The sequence below is a fragment of the Oreochromis niloticus genome, linkage group LG16, assembly GCF_001858045.2.
Source record: "Oreochromis niloticus isolate F11D_XX linkage group LG16, O_niloticus_UMD_NMBU, whole genome shotgun sequence".
NCBI classification, from domain to species: domain Eukaryota; kingdom Metazoa; phylum Chordata; class Actinopteri; order Cichliformes; family Cichlidae; genus Oreochromis; species Oreochromis niloticus.
In genome coordinates, this window is record NC_031987.2 from 34,291,215 (window position 1) to 34,318,586 (window position 27,372).

General features: G+C 42.6%; 1 protein-coding gene across 1 annotated transcript in view; it reads right to left on the reverse strand.

The window, feature by feature from the left end:
• Positions 1–204: 204 nt before the first annotated feature.
• LOC100711615 (aryl hydrocarbon receptor) overlaps positions 205–27,372 on the reverse strand; it is a 46,556-nt gene continuing 19,388 nt past the window's right edge. Inside the window, exons 4-12 of the mRNA XM_025903995.1 lie at positions 21,853–21,929; positions 15,516–15,605; positions 14,424–14,535; positions 13,220–13,353; positions 12,494–12,696; positions 11,851–11,960; positions 8,997–9,138; positions 7,229–8,822; positions 205–5,975 (exon numbers count right to left, since the gene is read on the reverse strand). Of these exons, the coding sequence (XP_025759780.1) occupies positions 5,826–5,975; positions 7,229–8,822; positions 8,997–9,138; positions 11,851–11,960; positions 12,494–12,696; positions 13,220–13,353; positions 14,424–14,535; positions 15,516–15,605; positions 21,853–21,929 (2,612 nt within the window). The 3' untranslated portion in view covers positions 205–5,825. The remainder of the gene's footprint in view (positions 5,976–7,228; positions 8,823–8,996; positions 9,139–11,850; positions 11,961–12,493; positions 12,697–13,219; positions 13,354–14,423; positions 14,536–15,515; positions 15,606–21,852; positions 21,930–27,372) is intronic.

Sequence of the window (27,372 nt, forward strand, 5' to 3'; positions counted from 1 at the left end):
TAATTATGCAGGCTTCACAAATCAAATGTGGTACAGGTTTTTTTATTGTTCAAATGCTACGTATAGCACCTTTAAATGTCAGGGGTCCACAATAAGAATTCATTGACAGACGTTAGACATCCCTACTGTTCATGTGAATACAAAACTAGAGGGCTGAAAGACAGAAATGTATGAGTGGTCATAGTTCCATAGTTCTGTAAGATGTTTGTGTGTTTGCAGAAATCTTTATTTTAAAGGAAAAAATGCTTCTGAAACAAGAAATCAAAGGGCACAGGCCAAATATGCAACATCTACAGCACACCATGTCTTGGTAACATTACCGTGGTTAGGTAAAGACAGAATAAAAGTTCAGTAATATGGCACCATTTTCAGGCTGTCACAGAGTACAGTGCTTTGTGATGAAAGTACTATTTACAATAGAAAATAACACAAAAAATAGCAAAGGGGTTGTTGGGTGTCTCAAAAATAGTGAAACAAGTGACATGACATAAAACTATGTACATACCTGTTTGTTTTACTTTAAATACACATCGTTTCACACTAAGTCACATCAATCATATTAAATAGAGCAGACATTTTTGCTGTGGGAAAAATAAAAATAAAGAAACGAGTCGGATGACATGTAACGTCCACGTGTTTCACATCGCAAACATGTCAAAATAACAGCAGCTCTCTCAATAATAACATTATTTGAACAATAGAAATCTCTTTTCAGCATCTTCTCTTGATGAAATAATCTGACTCATCTTCATTTCTGAGTAATTTTATGCTGTACAAGAAACATTCAGAAGTGTGTCTGCCCACTACAGATCTATTTTTAAATTCATTTGGTTTTCTTTTGTTTTTAACTGTGTAGACCTGAAATGACTGACCTCATGTTTCCTCATTTTCTACTATTTAAAAGGTGAATGAGTGACAAATTAAAGGAAAATCTATACATGCAGTTTTGGCCTATCTGGTGCTATTTAAAGGGATGAATTCTAAAAATCGCTGGAACTCTCCTCGAGAGATGAAACATATTTTTCCCTCATCTGGGAGAATACCACCTTCATTAAAACACAGTAGGCTTTAAATAATGATTGAGCCATTCAATGAATTAGGGTGCTGCCATGCAGGAAGAGAGCACATTCATTAGGATATAAAACATAAAAGTGATCACTCAGCGCTACTTTGTATTCATCTGGTGGACTACGGCTTGATGGAAGCAGTCCATCTTATTTCTCTGATGTTTTTTTATTTTCTATTTCTACAACAGAACACTTATTTCTATTTCTGAATGTAGAGATTGTCACATGAACACAGGCACAAAAGCAGCTTTACTGATGAGTTAGTTTTTGCCCACCCAGTGAAAAAAAAGAGCATTTGTATCCATAATCTTTTTGCCAGTAGCTTAGCTTTATTCACTCTTATTTTATGTTTGCTGTTTTCTCCAGGGCACCAGCTGAGTCCTTGTATCTTAACTGTGTTATATGTAAATAAATACCCCCAAAACATGGTTGAAATACTGATATAACTTCCACGGTCAAAACTGTCTGTATCATGACAACAAAGTCTGTAAATGAGCAGATTATGATGTGGCTCTGTTTACAGAAGATCTCTTACTGAAATTTGTTCACAATTTGGTGCTAATTATAGCAAATGCACATTTCAATTGAATTGTTCATGAATTGACTTGAATATAACCGTAACAACCACATCACATGTACACTTCACATATAGACTACTATTAGCAGGCTGGCAAATTTCTGAAGCACACTAATCCATTTATATTCATCCATGTGTAAATTCTGTCTGATTTCATGCACAGTGAAGCCGTCTGTCTGGACTATCCAATGACAGCAGTGTCTGATTCACTTGGCTTAGGATTGAAAAAGGGTTTAAGAGCAACAGGTTGTACATGTGAGGCTTCCCTTATCCCAGATAATTTCTTTCAATAGGTTCTGACTCTTCTCACATGTGAAAATGTTATTTAGTTTTGTTTTAATGAATATAAAACATGTCCTCACTAGAAAGTGCAGGATGAACATCAGATGACCTTCAAGGAGGACGTCCAGCAGACACTGAAATTATTTCTGCAATGTTTTTAAACCAATACTAGACCTTAAGAAAGGACAGTCGGGAAATGCTTCTTCAAAGTTAAAATGGTGATACAGAGCACAACAGATCCCCACATTACAGGTGTCAATTTTTCCTTTAATTTGTCACCCGTGTGTCATTAAATGACTATATTTCACATTTTAGGTTGGTTTGAGAACAAGATGATATCAAGATGAAGATATCAGGCTCTGCCCTTAAAATCGTGAGTTTTCCATTTGTATATAGTATAGTATAGTAGATGTTATGGAGCAGGTGAGAGCAGGGAGGAAGGGTAAGTGCAGCCTAGGTAGAGACAATATCTTACATATGGATGTCCAAACAATCAGGAACTTCCCATAGGACATTGATATATAGAGAAATACACAAGGGGTTTCTTCCAAATGAGTCAGGTAAACTTGTAACAGTGACCACATATAAAAAAACGAATCTTTGAGAGGTTCAAAATTCAATGTCAACATAATCAACAAGAGAAAAACAATTCAAGTGGAGAAAAATAAAAATGATTACACTAACATGACATGTTTGTGCTTGTGAGGACTCATCACTTGAAGTGTACTGCAAAACAAGACCATGTCTAAATGGGAAGAACCCCATAAATCATAAATCAGGGTTTTCCACCCCCCAGTGTCCTTGACTACCAATGTGCATTAAGTGGGTTGAAGAAATAAAGTGCAGGATAGTTCTAGGAATAATTTTCATGTTCTATACTTTTTTTTCAAATGTATTTGGATTAATCTCATTGTTGAAAATCATTCAACAAAGAAATCAATAAACACTGAACAAGTACATTCCTGTAGCATGAGCAAAACTGTTAACTCTACCAACACCTGTAATCACGCGTTTGTATGGTGCATTCAGATACAAAGCAAAACAAAGCATAGTCACATTAGGAAAGATCCCACAAAACAATAAACATATCACCAGAAAAGAACTGCATTTATCAGAGTTATAAAAGTTTCCAGAGCTCCTCTAGCTTTTCCTACATTCATACAGATGATATAAAACCTGTCTGATTGTGCATTCTACAACACAGGAATCATAGATTAGACAGAAGATGAAGGATGTGGGGGTCTGAGCCCTGGTTACTGAAACTGCTTTTGAGTACATGGAACAGCTGTACCAGCAGGCCAAGCAGAGTGCAGCTCTGACAGTAGCCAAGGCAAAAACTCAGGTATGGGAGAAGAGAGGCCATGGAAGAAGCCTTTCAGTTGGCCTGGCAAGCTGTCAGGGGAAAGCAGTTTCCTTCCACACTGTATATAATGGGGATGGGACTATAGTGGGGATGCTGACCTCAACAGAGGACAGTTGAACGAACACATCAAAGAATCTCCTCAATCATGGCTTCTTGTAGTATAAGAAGACTGGGATTATGGTCACTGAGGTAGTTTGTCAAGGCTCGGGCTCTGTTGTGGTGCTGTCATAGCTGACACACCTCTGCAACATTGTGTTGCAGTCAGAGACAGTGCCTCTGGCCTGGGAGACTGGGGTGGTGGTGGTTCCCCTCTTCAAGGATTGGGTCCACAAAGTGTGGTCCAACTTTTGGATGCTCATTCTTCTCAGCCTCAGTCTGGGTATTTCATCTGCCTGTTAGTAGAACCTTAGATTCATGAGGAACGGGGTGGTTTTCATCCTGTTCGTGGAACACTGGATCAGCTCTTTTTTTCCTCAAGGATATATGAGGATGAATGGGAGTTCCCAAACAGTCTACATGAGTTTTGCGGACTTCATTCAACTGTGTGTCCTGTTGAGGTGCTTTGGGAGTATATGGTATCAGGCCCATTGCTGTGGCCTAACCAGTACAACCATTACCAGAGCCCGGTTCACATTGTTGGCAATAAGTTAGACTCGTTCTTTGTGACTGTTGAACAAAGGGACTGCTGTTGTTTGTCACAAATTTCCATAGATGAAATTTCTAGGTGCAGCCAAGAGGAGGTCTGGTGTGGTGGTCACAGGATCTTGAGATTCTCCAACTCACACTGGGGTGGTTCACAACCAAGTGTGATGAAACTGGGATAAGAAATGGTGTTTCAAAATTCAAGACCATGGTCCTCAGACTGAAAAGGGCTCTCTGGGTTGGGAACGAGTTACTACTACTACCCCTGGTAGAGCAGTTACAGATCTTGGGGTCTTGTTCATGATTTAGGGGGGTGTGGACCAAGAGATTGGATCGACAGGTTCGAGAAGCATCTGCAGTGATGCAGATGCTGTACTGGTCTGTGATGGTAAGGGGAAAGCTGAGTGTAAAAGCAAAGCTGTTGAATTATAGCTACGCCCTTATGTTCACCTGAGTCACAAGCTCTGGGTAGTGACCGTAAGAATGAGGTTGCAGATACAATATAGAAATGAGCTTTCTCTGAAGGAAGCCACCCCCCCCGAGCCTGATTCTGCTGGAGGTTTCTTCCTGTTAAAAGGGAGTTTTTCCTTCCCACTGTTGCCAAAGCGCTTGCTTGTAGGGGGCCATATGATTGTTGGGGATTTCTCTGTTGCATTATTGTAGGGTCTACGTTACAGTATAAAGTGCACTGACTTGAATGTTGTTGTGATTTGGGGATGTATAAATAAAATTGAATTGAGGTGCTGGAGGAGGGTGGTCTGGGCAGAGATGGGCAGAAAATGGATGGATAGATGGATGGATCAGACCTTTTTTACATAACAGACTCTACATGGCTACTGTAACACTGGAGCACCTACACATTAAGCCTACAGGAGCCATGGAAACACATGCCACAGTTTTTGTGCTTACATTAATGCCAGAGGTTTGGACCTCCATAGTTACTGAGTAAGCAAATCAGTGACTTTACATTTTTACACATTGTATGCCTTAGCATTGTAACGGCACATTAGTGGCTGAGCTACTCTGGCTGCTAAAAGCTTCCACTTAATAATAATAATACTCCTTAAAATTGATTATAAAGTATATGTAGGAAGGAGGGAAGAAATTGCACTAACCGACTTGCTGCAGTAGTAGCATCCTATTACAGTGCCATGCAGAAATTCTGTGAGCTCCTTATAATGACCCATTCTTTCATAAATGGTTGTAAAGACAGACTGCATGGATAGGTGCTTTATTTTATACACCCCTGGAAATGGGGCTGAAAACACCTGAATTCTAAGATTAGGAGATGTGGCCAAATTCTTGGTCCATTTAAATGTAGATTCAATCTGAATAATCTGTATGAAACAAATAGGCAAAGAATCACTGACTGTAATGAAAGTGCAAAATACAGAACTCCTTGAGAGGACATAAACCACAGACTCCTGGCTGGCTAACTTGTAAATTCCTCTTGAAAACAGATTTCTCGGTTGTCGGTGTCTGTGTCTAACAAAGCCATGCTGGTGCATTAAAGTAACAATGCCAAGACAGCGCAGCAGAATCTGATGTCCTGGGACGAGAACACGTTGGTTTTACAATGTATCTGAATGCAGATTTCTAAAAGCCAGCCTCCAATGATTCATATTTACTTAAAACAAGCTAAGCGCTTTTAACTGCATTAGTGTAAACAAAGAACTCATATGATAATATGACTTAAACTATAACTCGGTGATCCCCTCCCCTGACACAACATTACAAAGTCAAAATGAAAGGACAAAAACAGACAACACAGATGTCGGCCTACGTTTCTTCAGCTTTGTTTGTTGTAGTGTGTAGCTGTATAAGGCTGGTCCAGTCACTGTATGTTTCTGGCCATTCACAGTGTCCTGCTACATGACTGTCCCTGGTCAGATGGTCAGAGGTAGAAGCCGGTGGCTGGTGGGTCCGGAAGTGTAGGCAAAGTCTCAGGGCTGGGTACCTGGATAGTAGGAGGCACAGATCCATTCCTGTTAGGCAGGGCACAACCTCCTGGGTAAGTACTGTTTAGCACGCAGCCATTTTCCATCTGCAAAGGATATAAAACATCATTAACACCAAATAGGACTGCCATTTGGCTCATAGTGGGTGTTTGTATAAGACAAAGATTATTATTCATAATCTTAAAACAATCTTAAAAGCAGAAACAAAAACATAAATAAGGCAAAACCCTTATTAAGAAACATGGTCCAATATTATGGAGCATATAAATATATCTGTGAATATCAGAAAAATATCAGTTATCATTACCATTGCACGTGATAATATATTTTGCTGCTATACATATTTTAACATATTTGATTTATTTTAAATATTTTTTCATCTTATGTTGAGTCAACTGCAATGACATTTCATTCCTTGCACACTTATGAATGACAATAAAAAGTCTGCTTGTCATTTTCTTCATTCACCAGTTGCTTAAAATACTCATTCCATTTTTTCCACTCAGCCATTTCTATGCTTTCCACAAAAACACTACCACCTATCCTTTCACATTGCTCGTTTACTTTTGCACCATACCTACCCAACACCACCTCAGAGTTTTTCACCCACATGTGCAGTGACGTTTGCTTCAGTCACCCCTCGCTCTCATTCTTCCCTACCATCCCGAGGCTGTCTCAACTACTTCCTGGATTCTGAGTGACATTCTTTACTATAATATGAAATTCCATCCATCCATCCATTCGCTTCCACTTATCCTTTTCAGGGTCGCGGGGGGCACTGGAGTCTATCCCAGCTGTCATAGGGCGAGAGGCAGAGAACACCCTGGACAGGTCGCCAGCCTGTCGCAGGGCTAACACACAGAGACAGACAACCAATCACACTCACATTCACACCTATGGGCAATTTAGATTGATCAATTAACCTATCCCCACTAATTGGATGTCTTTGGAAGGTGAGAGGAAGCCGGAGTACCCGGGGAGAACCCACGCAAACACGGGGAGAACATGCAAACTCCACACAGAAAGACCCTGGCCTGATGGTGGAATTGAACTCAGGACCTTCTTGCTGTGCGGCAACAGTGCTAACCACTGTTCCTTCTCTTTTAATCAAATTACCGAGTAACTGATGCACCTTCATGTCTAAATACATAGAATACAGACAGATAAAAGATGATTTCCTTAATAACAGATTTAAATGTAAAAGCTACTAAAAAGTTAAAATGTTGTTATCCAACCTGGGTACACACTCTGTATGCTGGGCTCAGGAAGGAACCTCCGAGCTGTGCAGCTAGTAATGATTTCAATGTCATGACAATGTGCCACTTATCAGCAACCTCACCTTGCTGTGACTGGGGTCATCAAGGATCTCAGAGGTCACCATGCCAAAGTGGTCAAGCTGACAGCAGGGCTTACCCACTCTTAGAATCTGCTCCAGGGAGCTAGTGGAGGGAGGGCACTGCGACAGACTGGAGATGACCTCGAACAAGGGGCCCGGGATCTCCTCTGTGTGGCTTTTGTGGTTCATTCCACGAAAAGATGCAACTGTGCACTCAGCGCCCTGCTGCTCTGCACTTCTCTCAAGCAAACCACTTCCACTGACTGTGTAATCCACACTGTCCATAGTGGGTTTGTTATAATCACTGCAAGACTCCAGTGAGGTGTTTGTAAGAGCGTTTTGGCTGTTATCGATGCAGAAACTGCTGCCCAGGTTTTCGCTGAAGCTGTAGTTCTGCCATGGCATTTTTTCTGCTGAATGCTCTGGGCTCGACAGACCACATCGCCCGTCAAGGTTTGCTGCTGTCTGTTTGGCATGGCACTGTTGTGAGAGCTGCTTCTGGGTCCTTGGTTGCTGCTCCTGCTGAAGGTAGTGTTGGTGAAGCTTGCTATTTAAGTTTGAGGCCTTGTCAGTGAAAGTAGTCTGTTGTGTGGTCAGTTGTTTCAACTCTATCTCTGCTGGGACTAGAATGTCTTGGGCTGTCCATTGTCCATTGCCAATAGACTGATTTTGCCCCAGCAGCTCTCCATTTACTATCCTGTGGGGGAAATGGTCACTCTGCTGGCCCCAGTTAGGTGGTACTTTAGTGGTTCGCATGTTGAGATGCTGTTGCATCTGCTGGGATAGCTGGACAATGGGAGTGTGCTCCATTATTGGAGGCTTGGAGGGACGAAACTGCATTTGCACACTAGTATCAAGATTATTTTCTGATAATGAAACTGGTGTGGAGGTTGCTGTGGTAGTGCTAGGAGGCACCTGTCCTCCATGTACTGTGGAATCAGTCCTTCCTTCTATCGAGTCATAGATATAAGAGAGAATCTCATCGTTTGTCAGCAGATCATCCAAAGTGGGCACGTGCTCAGGGTCCATCTCAACTCTGATCATACGCTCATCTAGCAGCAGCAACTCCAGGTCCTCAGCACTCAGGCCCAGCCCTTCCAGAGCTCCAAACAGCTCGCTGTTTGAGTAACTCCTCTCTTCTGCATCCATAACCCCCTGGCCCTCCAAAGAGAGCGAGTCCAAAGTAGCCAGCAGTGGGTCAAAGCTGGTACCTGGTTCTGTGATACCTGAACCTACAACACCATTAGCAGGTTCATTCCAGCTTCTGTGCAGGCTGGAGGGTTCACCTTCAGAGAAACTAATGTGCTCTGCAAAGAAGCTGCTGTGAAATGACAGTTTGGGCTCCACAGCTGGCTGGCAAACATACACAGACTCATCCTGACTCATGAGTGCCCCAAGAAGGGAGCCCGGGTCCAGACCATCCGTCAGCAGCTTATCAGTCCGGTTCTTCTTTGACTTGCTAAAATTTTTTACACAGCTTCCATCTCTAAAGCCTGCGATGGGATGATTGGACTGATAGAGCAGGGCTTCTCCTGTAGCATACGTAAAGGGTAGATGCATAGAACGCTTACGCAAATGTTCTCCTCCTTCTTCATCTCTATAAACACAGAAGACATCATTGTCAGGACTTCTCCGTGCAGTCTTTTTTAACAACTAAAAAATGCAAACGTATGGGTTTGAAGGGAAGGAGCATGGATATCTAAATGGTTTGATTCAGTGTATTACTCGAGACAAATGACCAAATGAGATTTGTACATAGACAGGTACTTACAAAAGAGGCCTCTGGGTGGCGATGATGTAATCTGGTTTCCCATTCTTATACACCAGCCGGGCATTGGCCTGGACCCACTTCCACTGGTTTTCCTTAGTCAGGAGTCTGAACACAGTCAGACCACTCTCTCCAGTCTTCATCACTGTAAACATTGAACAGAAAAACTGTTACTCAGAGATAACCTCTTTCCACTATGACAGTCTAAATCTACATAACACTTTGAAGTTTTGCACACTAGCATTAAATGCCAAATGCCATTAAAGGTATTTATTTTAAATGTGATTTCCCGGAAATGAGTTTCCACCGAAAGTTGTCACAAATTATCCACGCATCTGTGTCCTGCCAGGCTGGACAGGGTGGCAGTGGACTCATTTCACCTTTACTAGTGGGTTAGGGTCAGGCACAAAGACAGTTAATCATGGTCAGTAAGATATCTGTCCACTGAAGTGCACGTGGTGGTGCTGCTCTATGGATCATCTCTGATGCTTTGCCCTATCCTCTCTTCAGGCAGCTCTGCAGCTTTGCTCAATCTGTTTACTAATCCCACAGGATTACTTACAAAAGCTGTCTGAACTCTTTGACCAGACCAAACGTCATCAGCACAGGATTTCCTGTACATACTCAGGTTGTTCAGTAGCACAAACTTTTTTGGTGTGAATGTTTAGGCACCTGCAGTCAACTTTGGTTTAGTGTTTTTCACAGCCTGCTGAGTCGAGAGCTGTGTTTCAATCAAGACTAAAATCCTGGACTCTACCCTGTTCTCTATATAGTTTAACAATGACATATAACTTTACTTCTCTGTACAAACTCAATAATCTTACATAATAAACATCAATGACTGTCTAGCTTCTGTTACTAATTGGATCTCTCAAAATTTGATCCACCCCAACCTTGCCAAGGCTGAGATCTGTGAGATTAGCTTTCCTGCTAAGGAGATCATTCCCTGCCAGCATCGGGCTGCTGTAATGAATTCTGGGATTGCTTTTCACCAGCACGTTAAATTTGAGTCATTCAGTCTTTTACTTTAATTCATAAATATTGCAAACATTATTATAAAAAGTTATTGTCCTGGAACTTCTAGTGCACAAAATTTTCATAATTGGTCTAGTTCAACTCCCACTTCACGTTTATTACTCGGTGCTTCCAAAGTAACTGGCAGGGACCAGGCTGCTAACAAAAGGATTCATGTTCCTCTTGAGCTGCTTCTCTAGACTCCAGGTAGACTCAAAAACCACTTAAAAATGAGAGGTTTAATTTGAATTGTAAATATGGCATCACCTGGCTGGTCTGTGTGTGTATCAGAACTGCTGAGAGCTTTTTTAGCTGCTGGCTTTTATGATTTCCCTCTAGAGAGACCACACATGAAGGACATCCAATACTACAAAGCTACAAAACACATGTGTGCAGCTTGGCTTTGCAAGTTACTGGTAGGGTCGCTATATTTCACAGTTTAGCACATTATTCATTTAGTGACATCTGATAATATTTTAGAATTTAGTTGAACATTAAGTTATTTATTTATTTTTAGCATTTATTATTTTATGGCAGGGCAGTGGAGCAGACAGCAGAGGAGGGGTAGAGAGGAAAAACATGCAGTATATGGATCGCCTGCTCAACCCACTGTGGTGTGCTGCTGACCTGATTCTAGAATAATTTTAGGAAGTCAGACTTTGGATCTGTATTCAAACGGCTCATCGACGCCAGGCTGCGAGAAATTGTCACAGTAACGCCCAACCGGTGTGGCTTCGTCAAAGGATGCGGCACAATAGATGCCATCCATGCCGCCCGCCTGCTGTTGGAGAAGCACCAAGAGGAGACCAAGACCATCCATATGGCCTTCCTCGACCTGGAAAAGGCTTTTGACCAAGTCCCTCATGACCTGCTCTGACACTCTCTGCGATCACACGGGGTCCCAGAGGCCTACGTCGATTGGATCAAGCTCTTGTACAAAAACGTGACCAGCACAGTCAGAAGCCCAGTGAGAACATCACCACCTTTCAACATCACCGTGGGTGTTCACCAAGGCTCCGCCCTGTCCCCGCTTCTCTTCATCCTCTGCATTGACACCGTGACCGCTGACCTCCAAGCACCCCACCCTTGGACACTCCTCTATGCTTGACGATGTCTTCCTCGCAGATGAATCCCGAATGGAGCTGCAACACCAAACGCAGCAATGGAAGACACGCCTGAGTGAGTACAGGCCTAGGTTGAACACCAAGAAGACTGAGTACTTAGAAGCCGGCCCCCAAACCGATGGCACCATTAGTGTCGATGGAGAAGACCTGGCGTATGTCACTTCAAGTACCTCAGATCAATGATCAGCAACAACGGCGACATCCTGCCAAACGTACGAGCCAGGATTAATGCGACCTGGATGAAGTGGTGCCAAGTCACTGGTGTCCTGTGTGACCGACGAATGCCCGACCGCCTCAAGTTGAAGATCTACAGGAACGTAGTGCGCCCTGTGGCCCTTTATGGATCAGAGTGTTGGCCGGCCACTGCCAAGCACAGCTTACATTTTCACATCATGAGGGCAACATACAGACACGTGCTGAGAACTCAGGCTTCAGACTGTTTTACACAATTTCATAAAACTTGTTGTTTCCTACTATTGGCTCAGTGAGCGTGTAATTCCTGATATTATCCTTGCAGCCACACAGCTCTGGTAATGACCACAGAAGCCCCACCCACCTGCTGATCAAAACTTCTGTTTATACAAGGCAACAAATCAGAAGAACGCCTCGCAGAGGATGGAAATGAGGGATTTTCAGGCAAGGCACAGGGCACAAGTATTCAGCCCCATCTTTGAATGAACTAGACTGTTTTGGCTGACAGTTGGTTTTTGGTTACTTACTTCTGACATGGTTCTCTGCACAGTACAACATATCTGCGGCGTGGATGAACTGATAGCCAGAGCCCCTCACCCGCAACTCAGCCTCCGTGTACCCCAGCACTATCTTCCCCCTGTACAAAAAACGACCAGAATTACCTTGGACAGTTGCTTACAGTTCATTCCGTATGTCATGAATGCTTTGTAAAGAAAGCAAAAACAAAACAAAAAACTATAGTATTGTATTTTAGTACAGTCACCCTGTGAAACTTCTACCAGTGTGATGTTGTTTTAGTTTTCTGCATTTTTCTAAAAATAAATAACCTCCCATCTGTCTGACTTACCCAAAGATCTCATGAAGGAGGATACATATGATCAAAACACATACAACACAACTAAACTTACGCATAACCCGTATGTGGTTTGTCAGCGGTCTGCTAGATTTCTTTGTCTCACTTTGAAACGCCAAAATCGCGCAACAGAAAATGAGCGATGTCACCTGTAATCTAACATCCAATGAAAATGCTCCACTTTAGCATGTGGCTAATACAAATCTCAAACCTAATTTTACCTCCTATCCCTAACTTTGTTTGCTGAACAAACAAACAAACAAAAATCAGATGTGAGGTATCTCAGTCGAATACAAAGTACTGAAATGTATTTTTACTTTGCGTCACAGGCCATGGGGGTGAAGTCCAGCTTGTGTTTGGTTCTAAAGATCATGTTCTTGGTTCTGATCTCTAGAATGGATGGAGGCTGAAGAGGAGTCGCAATAGCGAATAATGCAAGCAGCGGTGCAGCTTTCCCTCCGTTTTCTTGCCACTGGTTCTGCCCATGCAAGAACTTCAGCCTTCCCTGGATATTCAAAGCCTGGAAGTAAGCAAAAGAACTAGTTATCCTTCTGGTAATGTATGTGACTTTGTATTTGTATTAGTAGATATACTATTTTTATAACCTGTGACTACTACAGGTAACTGTAAAGATGGATCTTTGAGGAAAAACCTCAGTGAAGGTGGGAGTTAGCAGGCATGGGAACATGAAAACAGGTAGCAGATGACTCTGATAAAAGTTTGGATCCTTTTCTGGGAAAATGAAGCTCAGAAAACTAGAGATGATCATCTATCAGTTTGAATGTTAGTGATCATAAAGAGCCACATCCACAGCACCCAGTGCGCAAAATATAAAATTGCAGTAGAAAGTGCTTAGAGTGTTCAGTTAGAGCTGAAAAGTACTACATAAATACGTGTTCATGTCTTTAACTCACCAGGTATATAAAAATACACAGATACACTCCTACGATAGATGTCTACGTGCAGAGAACAGGGATGTCAAGTCCAGCGTGTTAAGCGTGTGTCATGTGTTAGCTCTGGTAAAAATATAAAATGTCACGTACCAGAAAACCAGAAGAGTTGTCCAAGAGGCAGCGAAAGCGACACACAAAGCTTCTCTCCAGGAAGGACGAGTTCTCCGGAGGCAGGTGTTCCGGGTTGTAGGAGACCACAGATGAGCTACTGTCAAATTCCATCTCTATAAAAAGCAAAAATCTGTGTGGGCAAAGCTACTAATACTTCCATGTGTCGGGTGTGTTTGTAATGCAGTGATTCTTGAAGGTCTGAATGGGCATTAAATATTGATTTTCAACCGGGCCCCTTGGGCACAGAGATTTTTCAAGATTCTCAACATTTTTTAAAATGACATAAGGTACTTTGGATGATGAGATACTCAAAGTGTTGGCAATTTTATAGTGGAGAATGTGCAGTTTTTGGCAATCTGGAGAACGTCCGCTCATCTTCTGAGAAACTCTACCTCCCTAAGATACGACCTGTTCATTCAACAGGTTCATTTAAATGTTCCTCCAGCGTTGCTTTTTCCTCACTCAACTTTTTGAGACATATCAAATTCAACATGAGTTGTTACAATGTAGCAAACTGTCCTGGTTTAAATATTTGATATGTTTTCAGAAATGTGTTCCTGAGATTTGCAAATGATTTAAAGAAGAGAGTGCAAACAGTTTCTCATAGTCCGTAGGTTGTGTCAGGGCCGCGGGTCTTAAACAGAGTGCTAACACATAACACATAAGCATCTTAAAACCCGAACACAGATCTGGGACCACTTCACCTCATAAGCCACAGTGAAGATTACAGGGTCATGTGATCTGACCTGAGGCTGTTCTTACAGCTTAAACTGCGTGTACTTAACTATCTGATACTGACATCCAAATGTTTATGGTTGTGTTCATGTGGACTGCAGTGGAAGGTCAAAAACACAGACTTTACTATTTCATATTTGAGTCTTTAAGAAGAAATGTCATCATCTCTGGTACTCAGTTAGATGATGGCAAAGATAATATTGAAAGATCTGTAGAATCTGGAGAAATCTTTGGGTCCCACACTGTAACAGACACAATGCTGTTGAAATAACTCTCAGGGTTGAGACAGCTGCAAAGGTAAGTTAAAACTTACCAAGCAAAGACAGAAAAAAAGATAAACAAGGTTGAGAAACTGGGAAAAAACTTTGAGGGTAGAGGACTCTGTAGTAAAGGAGTGTGGGTGCTGAACTATCATACAGGAATAAAAGCAGGTGTGAGGTGAGATCACCTTTGGGGGATGTTGGAGCAGGAGGATTCAAAGCCCAGTCCAGGTTTCTTCTGAGCTCCTGCTGGTCCTCCGTGTGGACCAGTTCATACACACTCTGGTGCATGACATCAGTCTGAGAGAGAAAAAGAGACCTTTTTAAGCTTTTTGTAGACGTAACCTGATTATAATTCTTTATTTTTTCCTTGACCTCACTGTTTGTTGATCTGTTGACATGCAACAGTGTTGGTAGTGTGTAAAGACTGTAGGCTGTGTGAGTCTGACTATGTGAAGTGATCTGAATGTGAATCTATGCTGCTGCTGTTGTAAACATCTGTTGTGCCTCGTCATAGTAATTACATGGAGACTAGCGTCTTCACTGAGTAACACAGTTAATGCTAACAGTAAACTAAAAGGACACATTAGGTAATGGTAATGGTTTTAACTTTTGTCTAAGAGAAGAATAAAACAAACTAGCTTATACTTTGTGTGCGGTCGACACAGCACTTCTTTTAAACAGGGTTCCTTGTTTTCTATAATATAGAACCCTGATTATATGCCACAGATGCATTTTTATAGTCACAGAAGTTCTGCTATTAGTTATAATAAAGGTGCAAGCTCCACCTGTACATAGTGCTTAAAAGCTGGATGTAACACTGTCCAATGAGTGCGAGCGGTGGTGCAGAGACGTGCTGTGCACTGCAGGATGCTGTTGTGGCCGCTGGTTTCTACAAAAGGCCAAGCTATAAATAGGTCTTTCTGCAGCTGTCTGAGCCTGTGACCCTAGCATGCAGGGACTAGACCAGTGGATCGACGCAGACCCCCGTGTTGCTCCCGCCAGTTGTTGCACGCAAGCAATGCATTTATCAGCTGATGAAGCAGAGCCTCTAACGCCTCTGTCTGTGGACTAGTAAAATTACTACTTTTGTATTTCAATACAATATAAAATATCAAATAAATCGTTAGGACCCGGGGCCTACTTAATGCCAACATGTCACAATGACACCCATTTAGAACCTGTCACCTCCCTAAATGCTAAGCTACTCTGGCTTCTGGTTCTCATTAGTGAGGAATGACAACTAATGGATGTAATTAGAGTGAAAAACAGACTAATACCTGATGGAAGCCCAGGTAGTCCTGAATGGTGTGAGAGGAGTAGAAGATGGTCCCACTGGCAGTGATAACCAGGATGAATCCATTGAGAGCCTGTTAAAGCACGAGGACAGACAGTGACATGATTCATTACTTTGCTTTCATCCGTGTGCTGATACAGGCCGCAGTAGTTGACTGTCATCATCCAGATTCAGTAAAAGGACTAGATGTTACAGTCCCTGATAATGCATTGCTTTAAATGGAGAAAATCTCAGGGGATGGCTGTTATGAGGAAAAGCAGCCCAGAAACTTTACCAGCGCCACACATCGTTGTGTGCCTCAACTTTCGTTCTTTTACCTAAGCTAGTCTGCCATTTTTCCTTGGTTAGGTTTAGGGATTAGAGATCTGATCTAAATTATCATATTAAAATTTGGGACATCATCAGTAGTGGACCTACTGACCTAAAGACATAATGATAATGATGTGGCCTACTTTAATTAGAGGACATAAATTGACGAACAGCAGGTGCAACAATATGTTATATTTTTCCCTTTTTGTTCATTTCCATATGTGTAAAAATGATTATAGTCACTGAAAAGATGACCGCATCCTCATTTTCATCTAACAACATTTTTGTCAGACAATGGGAGACGAAATAAACGTGGATCTGAGGTTGTGGTTTGGGGGGGCTCTGTGAGGACTGGTGCTGGCTCTCTGGCTGTGCAGACCTCCAAAGAAACTGTCCTGCATGAGGAGCAATGACTGAGTGTGACAACAGTCTTGAAGATTACAGTGAATATACACTATATTGAAAAAAGTACAGTATTAGAATCGAGAATAGAATAGAATAGAATAATCCTTTAATTGTCCCACAAGGGGAAATTTGGTTGTAACAGCAGCAAGAAAAACACATATACAAACAAACAGAACACAGGACACAGAACAGAAACATACACATTTTTTTTACACATTCACATCAAGGTCAATAGTTAGCTTGTTAGCAGAAAAGCTAAATATTAGCTTGTCTGCATTCACAAACATTCAAACCTAAGATATGCTGTTGTTAATTGATAGTTTTTAATATGATGTTTGCAGCTATAACAGTGAGAATTTGCTTCTGGGCAGGATTTCCAGTTTTTGGCTCGTGGTATCCCAAAGGTGTTCTGGGTTAAGGTCATGACTCTGCGTTAGCCAGTCAGAATGAGGAGTGGGGTTTTTTCTAGGGATGGACAGATCCGATGTACAGTATCGGTCCGATCCTGACCTAAATTACTGGATCGGATATCGGGAAGAAATAAAAAATGTAACCAAGCCATTAAATATCACAAAAGCACCTCACAAAACTTGCGACATGGCGTAACCCAGGTAGTGACCTCAGCACGTCGGAGCATTTTGCGTCACATGATTAGGGATGGGTACCGGTTCTGACATAAACGGTAGTAACCAGACCGAAAAGCAGCGCACATTTCGGTGCTTTATTTCAGTGCTTTTTTTTTTCCTGAGATGTCATACACTTTGGATTCTAGCCAATCATTTTACCTTTCCAAAGATAGTAGGCGGGCCCAGGTACGTACGTTCTTTTAGAGCAGAGCTACAGATTAAAAATGCCCAAGGCGAAGCGCTCAAAAGTCTGGCTGTACTTCACAGCAAAAGATGCAAACTCAGCAGCCTGCAACAAGTGCTTTAAGCTGATACTGTGCAAAGGAGGTAACACCTCGAATCTGATGAAACACCTGGCGACGCATAGCGTTTTTTTAAAAGCTAAGAAATGCACCGTATTTGATAGCTTGCTGCGAGACCGCACACCGAGCACATCTACTGCGGGTGTGGTGCCTGTTATCGGAGCCGGAGTTAGCAACATCCCCCAAGAACCCGAAGAGGAGAGTCCTGGCCCCTAGCCCTGTCAGTGTAGCAGAAATGATGACGGATGATGATGGCAGCAGCAGCCATTCTCCTCTGCATGAGTAGCTTCATGTTGTTCATGTGTAATTTACGTTGAGTAGGCTAACCACATTATTACATTAATGCATGTAAGGTGAACTAGCAAACACCGTCGTAGTTACATGCGGCTGTCTTCTTGTTTGATAGAGTGATACCATATATGCCCTATAGCTGCAGAAAAGGCTAACATTGTTATCATTTTACAAAAAAAACAGCTAAACAAGAGAGGTTTTAGGACAAAGTTTGTGTTCTCCATTGTTTAAGCACCGGTTCCAACCAAAGGAGGTGTGTTGTATCAACAGAAAAGGCTAAGTTGGACTTTTTTGGTTCCCACAAAGATATGAATACAAGCTCACTCACGCACACACACACGCACGCACACGCACACCTGGAGGAGTGAGTGTTGCATGGCATGGAGACACTCTGACACTCTGATAGCACACCGGTGACACACTCCAATGAGCTGCCTCGCTTCCTTCACAGTGAGCATAAACTGGACGACACAAAGAGTTCAGTGTCTGAACTCCTCAGCTTTCCAAATCATCCAAAATGAGGCCATTTTTCTTAATACCAGTTAGCACCTCATGGTATCATTAACCTCCGAGCTGTAAAGGGTTTACTTCAGGCGTCATCTGTTTACTTCTTGGTTTCCAGACTAAAACCAGTCAGCCTGCGTCCTGTGTTGTCTTAGCTGTTGTGTGAACCTTCATTGTGTTTATTATTAACATTACCTAAAAGGGAAAAGTAGCACAATTACTAATTTCTGCCATATTTCCTCCATTCTCTCAGTTTGAATAATTGATTGGCTCCTCTATAATTCACTACCATCTGATGTGAAGAACAGCAAAGGAATAGGCTTCATAAAAGGACTCATTTTATGAAGCCTATTCCTTTGGAGACAAACCATCACTGTCCATCTCCTCACTTATTCTGAGGAGCAGTTGTCTGCATGATCAACTCTGTCACCTATAACATCTCCAAGTTTCTGGCTTCGATCCTCAACCCGCTGGTGGGCAGCTCTGAACACCACATCCAGAACACCCTGGATTTTGTTGAGAAGGTGAGAGATGTCATTATGGAGGCAGATGAAACCATGGTCTCGTACGACGTTACATCTCTCTTCACTTGCATCCCAGTCACGGAAGCGTTGGAGGAAGTCCGTAAGAGATTACAGGATGACACCAACCTCAGCAACAGGACCACTCTCAGCATCGACCAAGTGTGTTTGCTTTTGGAACTGTGTCTTCATTACACCTACTTCACATACAAGGGTCAGTTCTACAGGCAGAAACATGGGTGTGCCATGGGCTCCCCAGTTTCACCCATCGTGGCCAATTTGTACATGGAAGAAGTGGAAAAGAGAGCGTTGCTATCCTACCCTGGAACACCACCAAGCCATTGGTTCAGATATGTGGATGACACCTGGGTGAAAATCAAATCTCAGGACCTGCTACATTTCACGGATCACATTAACTCGGTGGACCGGCACATCAAATTTACCAGGGAGGATATGAAAAGTGGCAGGTTAGCCTTCTTAGACTGTGAGATTTCCATCAGTAATGGGGGAGATCTAAAAGCTGACGTGTACCGTAAACCTACACATACGGATCAGTATCTAAGGTTTGACTCTCATCATCCACTGGAGCACAAACTGGGTGTAATCAGGACGCTACAACACAGAGCGAACACCATCCCCACTGACACAGCAGCCAGGGAGGCAGAAGAACAGCACATCAAGAAGGCCCTGAGTAAATGTGGTTATCCCAGCTGGACTTTTGTCAAAGCTGGGAAGGCACCTAAAAAAAGCTCCAGCCGATCCAGGAGAGAAGGACAACCGCTGCCCAGGCAAAAACCTGTAGTGATCCCATATGTGTCAGGAGTATCGGAACAGTTGAGACGCATTTTTTTCTAAACACCGGGTCTCTGTGGCTTTTAAACCCCAAAATACGCTGCGCCAAAAACTGGTCCACCCCAAGGATCGGGTCCCCCGACACAAACAGAGTAACATAGTGTACGCTGTTAAGTGCCAGGAGGATTGCCAGGATTTATACATCGGGGAAACCAAACAACCTCTAGCGAAGCGGATGGCACAACACAGAAGAGCAACCTCATCAGGCCAGGACTCTGCAGTTTATTTACACCTACAGGCCAGTGGACACTCTTTCAATGATGAGGATGTACACATCCTGGACAGGGAGGAACGCTGGTTTGAGCGCGGAGTCAAGGAGGCCATTTACGTGAAAAGGGAAAGACCATCTCTGAATCGAGGAGGGGGCCTAAGGGTACATCTGTCACCATCTTACAATGCTGTGATTGCAGCCATTCCCCAACTCTCTGTGAATGGGACTCATGGTCTTTGATCAGTGGGTTTTGGTCAGTGATTGTTGATCAATGGTCATGGGAATTTGCATAATTATGATTAAGGAACTGACCTCACAGCCCATTGTTCCTTCAGTGGGCTGGTTTCAGTCATTATGCAAATGTACTGTTTATAAGGTTTGGGGAAACCTGCAGTCAGCTGAGACTGAAGAAGTCACTTGGATGAGTGACGAAACGTTTCTCCCACAAAACGCTACGTCCAGATGAACAGATTCAACTTTTGGAGATTTACTTTCCTGGATGATTGAGAATGCATCAAGACGAGCATGAGGAGCAACTCCTCTGTGGAGCACCCGCCTCCTGACTCATCTACAATGACCTTTCATTTCTCACTTTGAACAGTTTGGGGAAATGTACAGTTATCATGTGAAGGAAGGCTGAAAATGTTGGAGAAAGGCAAGCAGCCTGTTTCCTCAGCTCTCCTGGAATGCCAGTGTGATGCACATTGGAAGGAAGTGGACTGGAAAATCAATGAAAGCTCCGGCAGCCAGCAAGCTTTCTCCTCGCTCACACACAGCACAGACGACAGAAGATCTTATTTTTCTGTTAGAAGCCAAATTGGATTTTTGATCAATAATTTCTACCCGAAATTCCAGAAAAATACTCCATAACAGCATTTCTATCAGATTATCCTATCACATTCTCCAGGTCACCTAATTTGTATTTGATTAGAGCTGAAGTCTCTGATATTTTGCATTTACAGTACATTTGTACAAACTGGTCCATAAAGAGGCCTGTGGATTAACCAAACCAGTGACCTGGTGGATGTGAGTCCTGGGAACACTCCAGTCTACACGACAGGCATTTACAGCCCGTTCTCACTCGCGAGGCGTAACATCCGGACGATTTGTCAAGTCCCAAGGCGTTCCTGAGGAACGTGAAAGGTGACCTTCCGCGGTCTTATGCTACGCGCCAGGTTATGGATGAAATCCAGTAGAATGACACTCCCGCGGTAAAACACGTTCCAGCCATGTATTCCAGCCCTAACCCTAACCTTATCCCTAACCCTAACCAGCACTTTAATGATGTTAGATAGTGTTTACTAAAGCGATTTAAACAAAATAAACGTACATGTGTAGATTGAGAGTGACATGAGGGCCACATCGAGTCATCAGAGCAGAAATAAAACAAGGCTAAGCTCGAATATAAACACTGACTTGATGAAGAATTGAGCAAGTAAAGTAACATGGGACTGCAGACGGCAGCAGGCGTGGCTCCAACAGACACTGAGCCTCCTGCTTTTCGTAGCTATGACATTTATGTGGCTTGACTCTGCACCTAAAATGAAACTACATCATGAAAACACCCCGAGAATGACACTAACGCTGTTTTCACACATGACCTGCAGTGCTGAACTTTTTTTTACTAATTAGAGTGACCCAAAGACACAAAAATGCAAATTAATTGCTCTTTTACTCACCAGCTCGCTGGCTGCAGTTAAACAGCTCAGCTGATGTTTAATTGCACTACTGTGAACCGATGTGAGGATAGAGCAGTGAATTATCCCTCACACACTTTTTGATTTTGTCAGAGGTCACTGTAATGTTTTTTTTTTACAGTCACAGGTCTGCCACATAAACATTTATACAAGTGTTGTTTTTAAACTTCAAGTATTTTCAAGTATAAAGAAGCTAAATCCTATTATTCATGCAAAGATAAAGTCAAACATATTTGAACAACACTGAGACTTGTTGTCAGACGTGAAACTACAGTAGCAGGACCTTTGGTGGTAGAAAAGTAACACAGCAGTTTTAATGCAGTTATCAAATTTACAAAAATGAAACAATAAGTCACGTCAACAGAGCAAAATTTCAAAGACAGAGTCTCATCAAGAGCTGAGTCCCAGAGTCTGCATGATGCTCCCAGCTGGGAATGCCTGGAACTGAATCCTAACAGCAAACTAACAATAAAGACAACATGTTTGACTAATTAATAAATAATAACTATAGATAAAAGTGTCACAGTTTTGTTGTACATGGTCAGTGATGATAAAGGGCTGTTCTGTTCTAGTCATGGTGCTTTTGGTGGTTCATAACTGACCTGCAGCAGAAGCTCACCCTCGGGGATCTTGGTATTATTGTGACCATCCTTCATTCCATTTCGATTGTTCAGGGCAACTGCAGAGAGAAACACACATGCTTCAGTCCTGTGATGATGTTTGCACAGCACTGCTGTTATTTTCTCTACATTAAAAGTAGGAAACATACTAACAAAGCACTTCATGCAGTCTCTATGAAATAAGCAGTTTCCTCAAGTTCAGAGCTTTTGAGCTAAAATATACTGGTTTTACTTTAAAACAGAGAGACAACAAATTCCTTCTCATCGTTGTGCAGGTGAAGCCAAAGGCAAGATGAACACGTTCTCATCCCAACACGTCACATACCGACGCTATGTGACAAATCGTCGGTATGTTACGCATTCGGAGGCATGAGAGCCGTTTGGAATGAATCTATACATGTAAATGTGTTTTATGTTCTGATTGTGAGACGCTCTGGAAAACACTATTTCATACGCATAAGGTTAAGGTTAGGGCTGGAATACATGCTGGAGCGTGTGTTACCGCCACAAGCTGAATTCTACTGGATTCAATTGAGAATCCGAAGCATATCATCAGGATGCAGAAGGGTACCTTTCGCGTTACTATGAGACACCTCGGGACAAATCGTCGGTATTAAACGTTGGGAATGAGAATGCTATGGTTCATCATATTTTCTAGTCCTTAGCTTAGAAGGAAGTTGGTTTGGAAGGATATTTGGCGATGCTTCATCCTCTGCTTTGTGGTTTTTTTGCGTTTGTCCATTATGCTAGCAGCGTCCAAACATTCTTTTTTTTAAAATTTATACCACACCCCCTCCCTGCAATGGCTCTGCGCACCCCCTACTTAGTGGGAAGTTGAAGGTTGTCAGGTCAACTACAGCTTTCACTCTCTTTTCACCATGCCCCCCTTTCTCTTTTTTGTTATGAATTTACAATATATTTATTAGAAACACACATAAATTTGATCATGTCCACCACTTTATTACCCCCACCTGTGTTCACACAAATGAGCAATTTATCTACAACTTTTTACACCCATTGACTCCCATTATTATTAGGGCCCGAGCACCGAGAGTGCGAAGGCCCTATTGTATCTGCTCTGTTTATTATTATTATTAGGGCCCGAGCACAAAAGTGCGAAGGCCCTATTGTATCTGCTCTGTTTCTTATTATTATTATTATTATTATTATTATTATTATTAGGGCCCGAGCACAAAAGTGCGAAGGCCCTATTGTATCTGCTCTGTTTCTTATTATTATTATTATTATTATTATTATTATTATTATTATTATTAGGGCCCGAGCACTGAGAGTGCGAAGGCCCTATTGTATCTGCTCCGTTTCTTATTATTATTATTATTATTATTATTATTATTATTCAGGCAAAAGAAGGGCCTTTTTGAGGGCTTTAACATGCTCGAAAACTCTTGGAATTTTGCACACATGCCAGGTCTGGTGAAAAATTTTGTATTTTAATGGTTTTACATATGAGCACTGGGAAATGGCTCTGTAGCGCCACCTATGCCTTGTTAAATGCAGCCCTACGAACACATCGTTTTAGCTACATGTATGAAATTTGGCACACATGTGAATCATACCAAGACGAACAAAAAAGTCTGTGGGACCATTGACGCAAACCCAACAGGAAGTCCGCCATTTGGAAGTGAAGGTGACATTTTGGCTCTAATTTTGCCATTTCCATGCCTCGAACTTTTGCGAACTCCTCATTGGAATTTCATCGTACAAGCTTCATATTTGGTCAGTGTCAACTACACACCTGGGCCATGTTAAATTGCGGAGCTTTTGAGTTTTCGGGATACGGTGAGGCCGTGGCGCCACGGCGAATTTCGATGACTCGCCATGAAAATCTTATTGCCTCTCGTTCTGTCATACATTGTCCGACCTTGACCAAAGTGGACACATATGATAAGGCTCCACCCCTGAACATATTTCAACTGCCATATTTGACATCAGGGACAGCGCCACCTAGTGGGAACAGGAAATGTCATGTTTTACACTTTGGGGTACAGTATTGTAATGGGTGACATCTGCAGCCTCAAATTTCTCCAGGAAAGCCTTAAGGAGTTGGTCTTGGGTTACAGAGAAAACTGTGAGTTTTCGCTGAAGGGTGTGACCCCAGCAGCATGGCGAACATTGAGGTCTCGCCATGAAGAAACAAATTAGTGTAACTCAATGAAATCCAATCTGATCAGTACCAGATTTTACAGGGATGATGTCAGACCCGCCCTGAACAGATTGATATGCCCATTGTCAGGAATACGTAGAGCGCCACCTAGTGGCACCAGGAAATGTCATGTCTTTCATTTTGTTGTACTGATTTTCACAGGTTAATCGTGGCCACCTGAAAAGCGGTGAATATCACCATCAGTCCCTCTTGATGCTTCAGTGAGAAAATTGTAACTTTAAACTGAACGGCGCACCCTGGTGGCAACGCGGTTCACCATGAAAGATGAAGTGGCTTTTGAGGGGCTTGAAAAGTTTAAAAAGTCTTGAAATTTGGCGCACACCTCTAATGTGATGAGGGATTTCTTTTTATATATTCATTTTCCTTGAACAGCGCAAAATGTCTCCACAGCGCCCCCTACAAAATTTCAAAACAACAGCCCCTGCTCTGTGTTTTATGTATGCGTTTGAAACCTGGCAAGCTTATTGGAGATATCAAAATGTACAAAAAAGTCTCTTGGCGCAATATCCCAAATCCAACAGGAAGTCAGCCATTTTAAAATTAATGTGTAAATTTGGCGACATTTTCCCCTCTTTTCAGGCCTCATACTTTGACGAACTCCTCCAAGGGATTTCATTAGATTTACGCGATCTCCTGTGTGTGGAATCTAAAGACCTTTGTGATGTTAAATTGCGAAGCTTTTTACGTTCAGGGAAACGGGGTGGTCGTGTCGGCACGTGGAGTTTCAATCACTTGCCAAAAAGCAGTAATCTGCTGTCACTCAAAAACACAATGTCCAATCTCTCCCAAAGGTAGCAGGCATGATGAGACTCGAGCTCGGAAATGTTTGTTATGCCATTTGTCAGTAATGGTTAGAGCGCCACCTAGTGGGACGACTATAATAATGGTTGAATGAGATGAAATGTTAGCTGGTGGTTAAATGCATGAATTCCATCAATGTGACATCAGATCGGAAGCGCTGGTTTTAGGTGTTGGGCTTGGCTCGACGCGCCGGGGGTGCGAGGGCCCTCATATCGCTGCTTGCAGCTTTAATTATTATTATTATTATTATTTCGGCAAATGAATCGGCCTTTTGAGGGCCTAAACATGCTCGAAAACTCATGAAATTTTGCAGACGCGTCAGGTCTGGTGAAAATTTACGTATTTTAATGTCCGTAGACATGTCCAGTGAAAATTGGCTCAGTAGCGCCACCTAGAAAAATGAGAAACGCGAGCCCCCGAGATGGGTATGACCTACATGTATAAAACTCGGAACACATATCTAACGTTCGGAGACGCACGTAAAAGTCTATTATGGCCATGTCCTAAACCCAACAGGAAGTCCGCCATTTGGAAGTGAAGGTGACATTTTGGCTCTAATTTTGCCATTTCCATGCCTCGAACTTTTGCGAACTCCTCATTGGAATTTCATCGTACAAGCTTCATATTTGGTCAGTGTCAACTACACACCTGGGCCATGTTAAATTGCGGAGCTTTTGAGTTTTCGGGTTACTGTGAGGCCGTGGCGCCACGGCGAATTTCGATGACTCGCCATGAAAATCTTATTGCCTCTCGTTCTGTCATACATTGTCCGACCTTGACCAAAGTGGACACATATGATAAGGCTCCACCCCTGAACATATTTCAACTGCCATATTTGACACCAGGGACAGCGCCACCTAGTGGGAACAGGAAATGTCATGTTTTACACTTTGGGGTACAGTATTGTAATGGGTGACATCTGCAGCCTCAAATTTCTCCAGGAAAGCCTTAAGGAGTTGGTCTTGGGTTACAGAGAAAACTGTGAGTTTTCGCTGAAGGGTGTGACCCCAGCAGCATGGCGAACATTGAGGTCTCGCCATGAAGAAACAAATTAGTGTAACTCAATGAAATCCAATCTGATCAGTACCAGATTTTACAGGGATGATGTCAGACCCGCCCTGAACAGATTGATATGCCCATTGTCAGGAATACGTAGAGCGCCACCTAGTGGCACCAGGAAATGTCATGTCTTTCATTTTGTTGTACTGATTTTCACAGGTTCATCGTGGCCACCTCAAAAGCGGTGAATATCACCATCAGTCCCTCTTGATGCTTCAGTGAGAAAATTGTGACTATAAACTGAACGGCGCACCCTGGTGGCAACACAGTTCACCATGAAAGATGAAGTGGCTTTTGAGGGGCTTGAAAAGTTTCAAAAGTCTTGAAATTTGGCGCACACCTCTAATGTGATGAGGGATTTCTTTTATATGTTCATTTTCCTTGAACAGCGCAAAATGGCTCCACAGCGCCCCCTACAAAATTTCAAAACAACAGCCCCTGCTCTGTGTTTTATGTATGAGTTTGAAACCTGGCAAGCTTATTGGAGATATCAAGATGTACAAAAAAGTCTCTTGGAGCAATATCCCAAATCCAACAGGAAGTCAGCCATTTTAAAATTAATGTGTAAATTTGGCGACATTTTCCCCTCTTTTCAGGCCTCATACTTTGACGAACTCCTCCAAGGGATTTCATTAGATTTACGCGATCTCCTGTGTGTGGAATCTAAAGAGCTTTGTGATGTTAAATTGCGAAGCTTTTTACGTTCAGGGAAACGGGGTGGTCATGGCGGCACGTGGAGTTTCAATCACTCGCCAAAAAGCAGTAACCTGCTGTCGCTCAAAAACACAATGTCCAATCGCTCCCAAAGGTCGCAGGCGTGATGAGACTCGAGCTCGGAAATGTTTGTTATGCCATTTGTCAGTAATGGTTAGAGCGCCACCTAGTGGGACGACTATAATAATGGTTGAATGAGATGAAATTTTAGCTGGTGGTTAAATGCATGAATTCCATCAATGTGACATCAGATCGGAAGCGCTGGTTTTAGGTGTTGGGCTTGGCTCGACGCGCCGGGGGTGCGAGGGCCCTCATATCGCTGCTTGCAGCTTTAATTATTATTATTATTATTATTATTATTATTATTATTATTTCGGCAAATGAATCGGCTTTTGAGGGCCTAAACATGCTCAAAAACTCATGAAATTTTGCACACGCGTCAGGTCTGGTGAAAATTTACGTATTTAATGTCCGTAGACATGTCCAGGGAAAATTGGCTCAGTAGCGCCACCTAGAAAAATGAGAAACGCGAGCCCCGAGATGGGTATGACCTACATGTATAAAACTCGGAACACATATCTAACGTTCGGAGACGCACAAAAAGTCTATTATGGCCATGTCCTAAACCCAACAGGAAGTCCGCCATTTGGAAGTGAAGGTGACATTTTGGCTCTAATTTTGCCATTTCCATGCCTCGAACTTTTTCGAACTCCTCATTGGAATTTCATCGTACAAGCTTCATA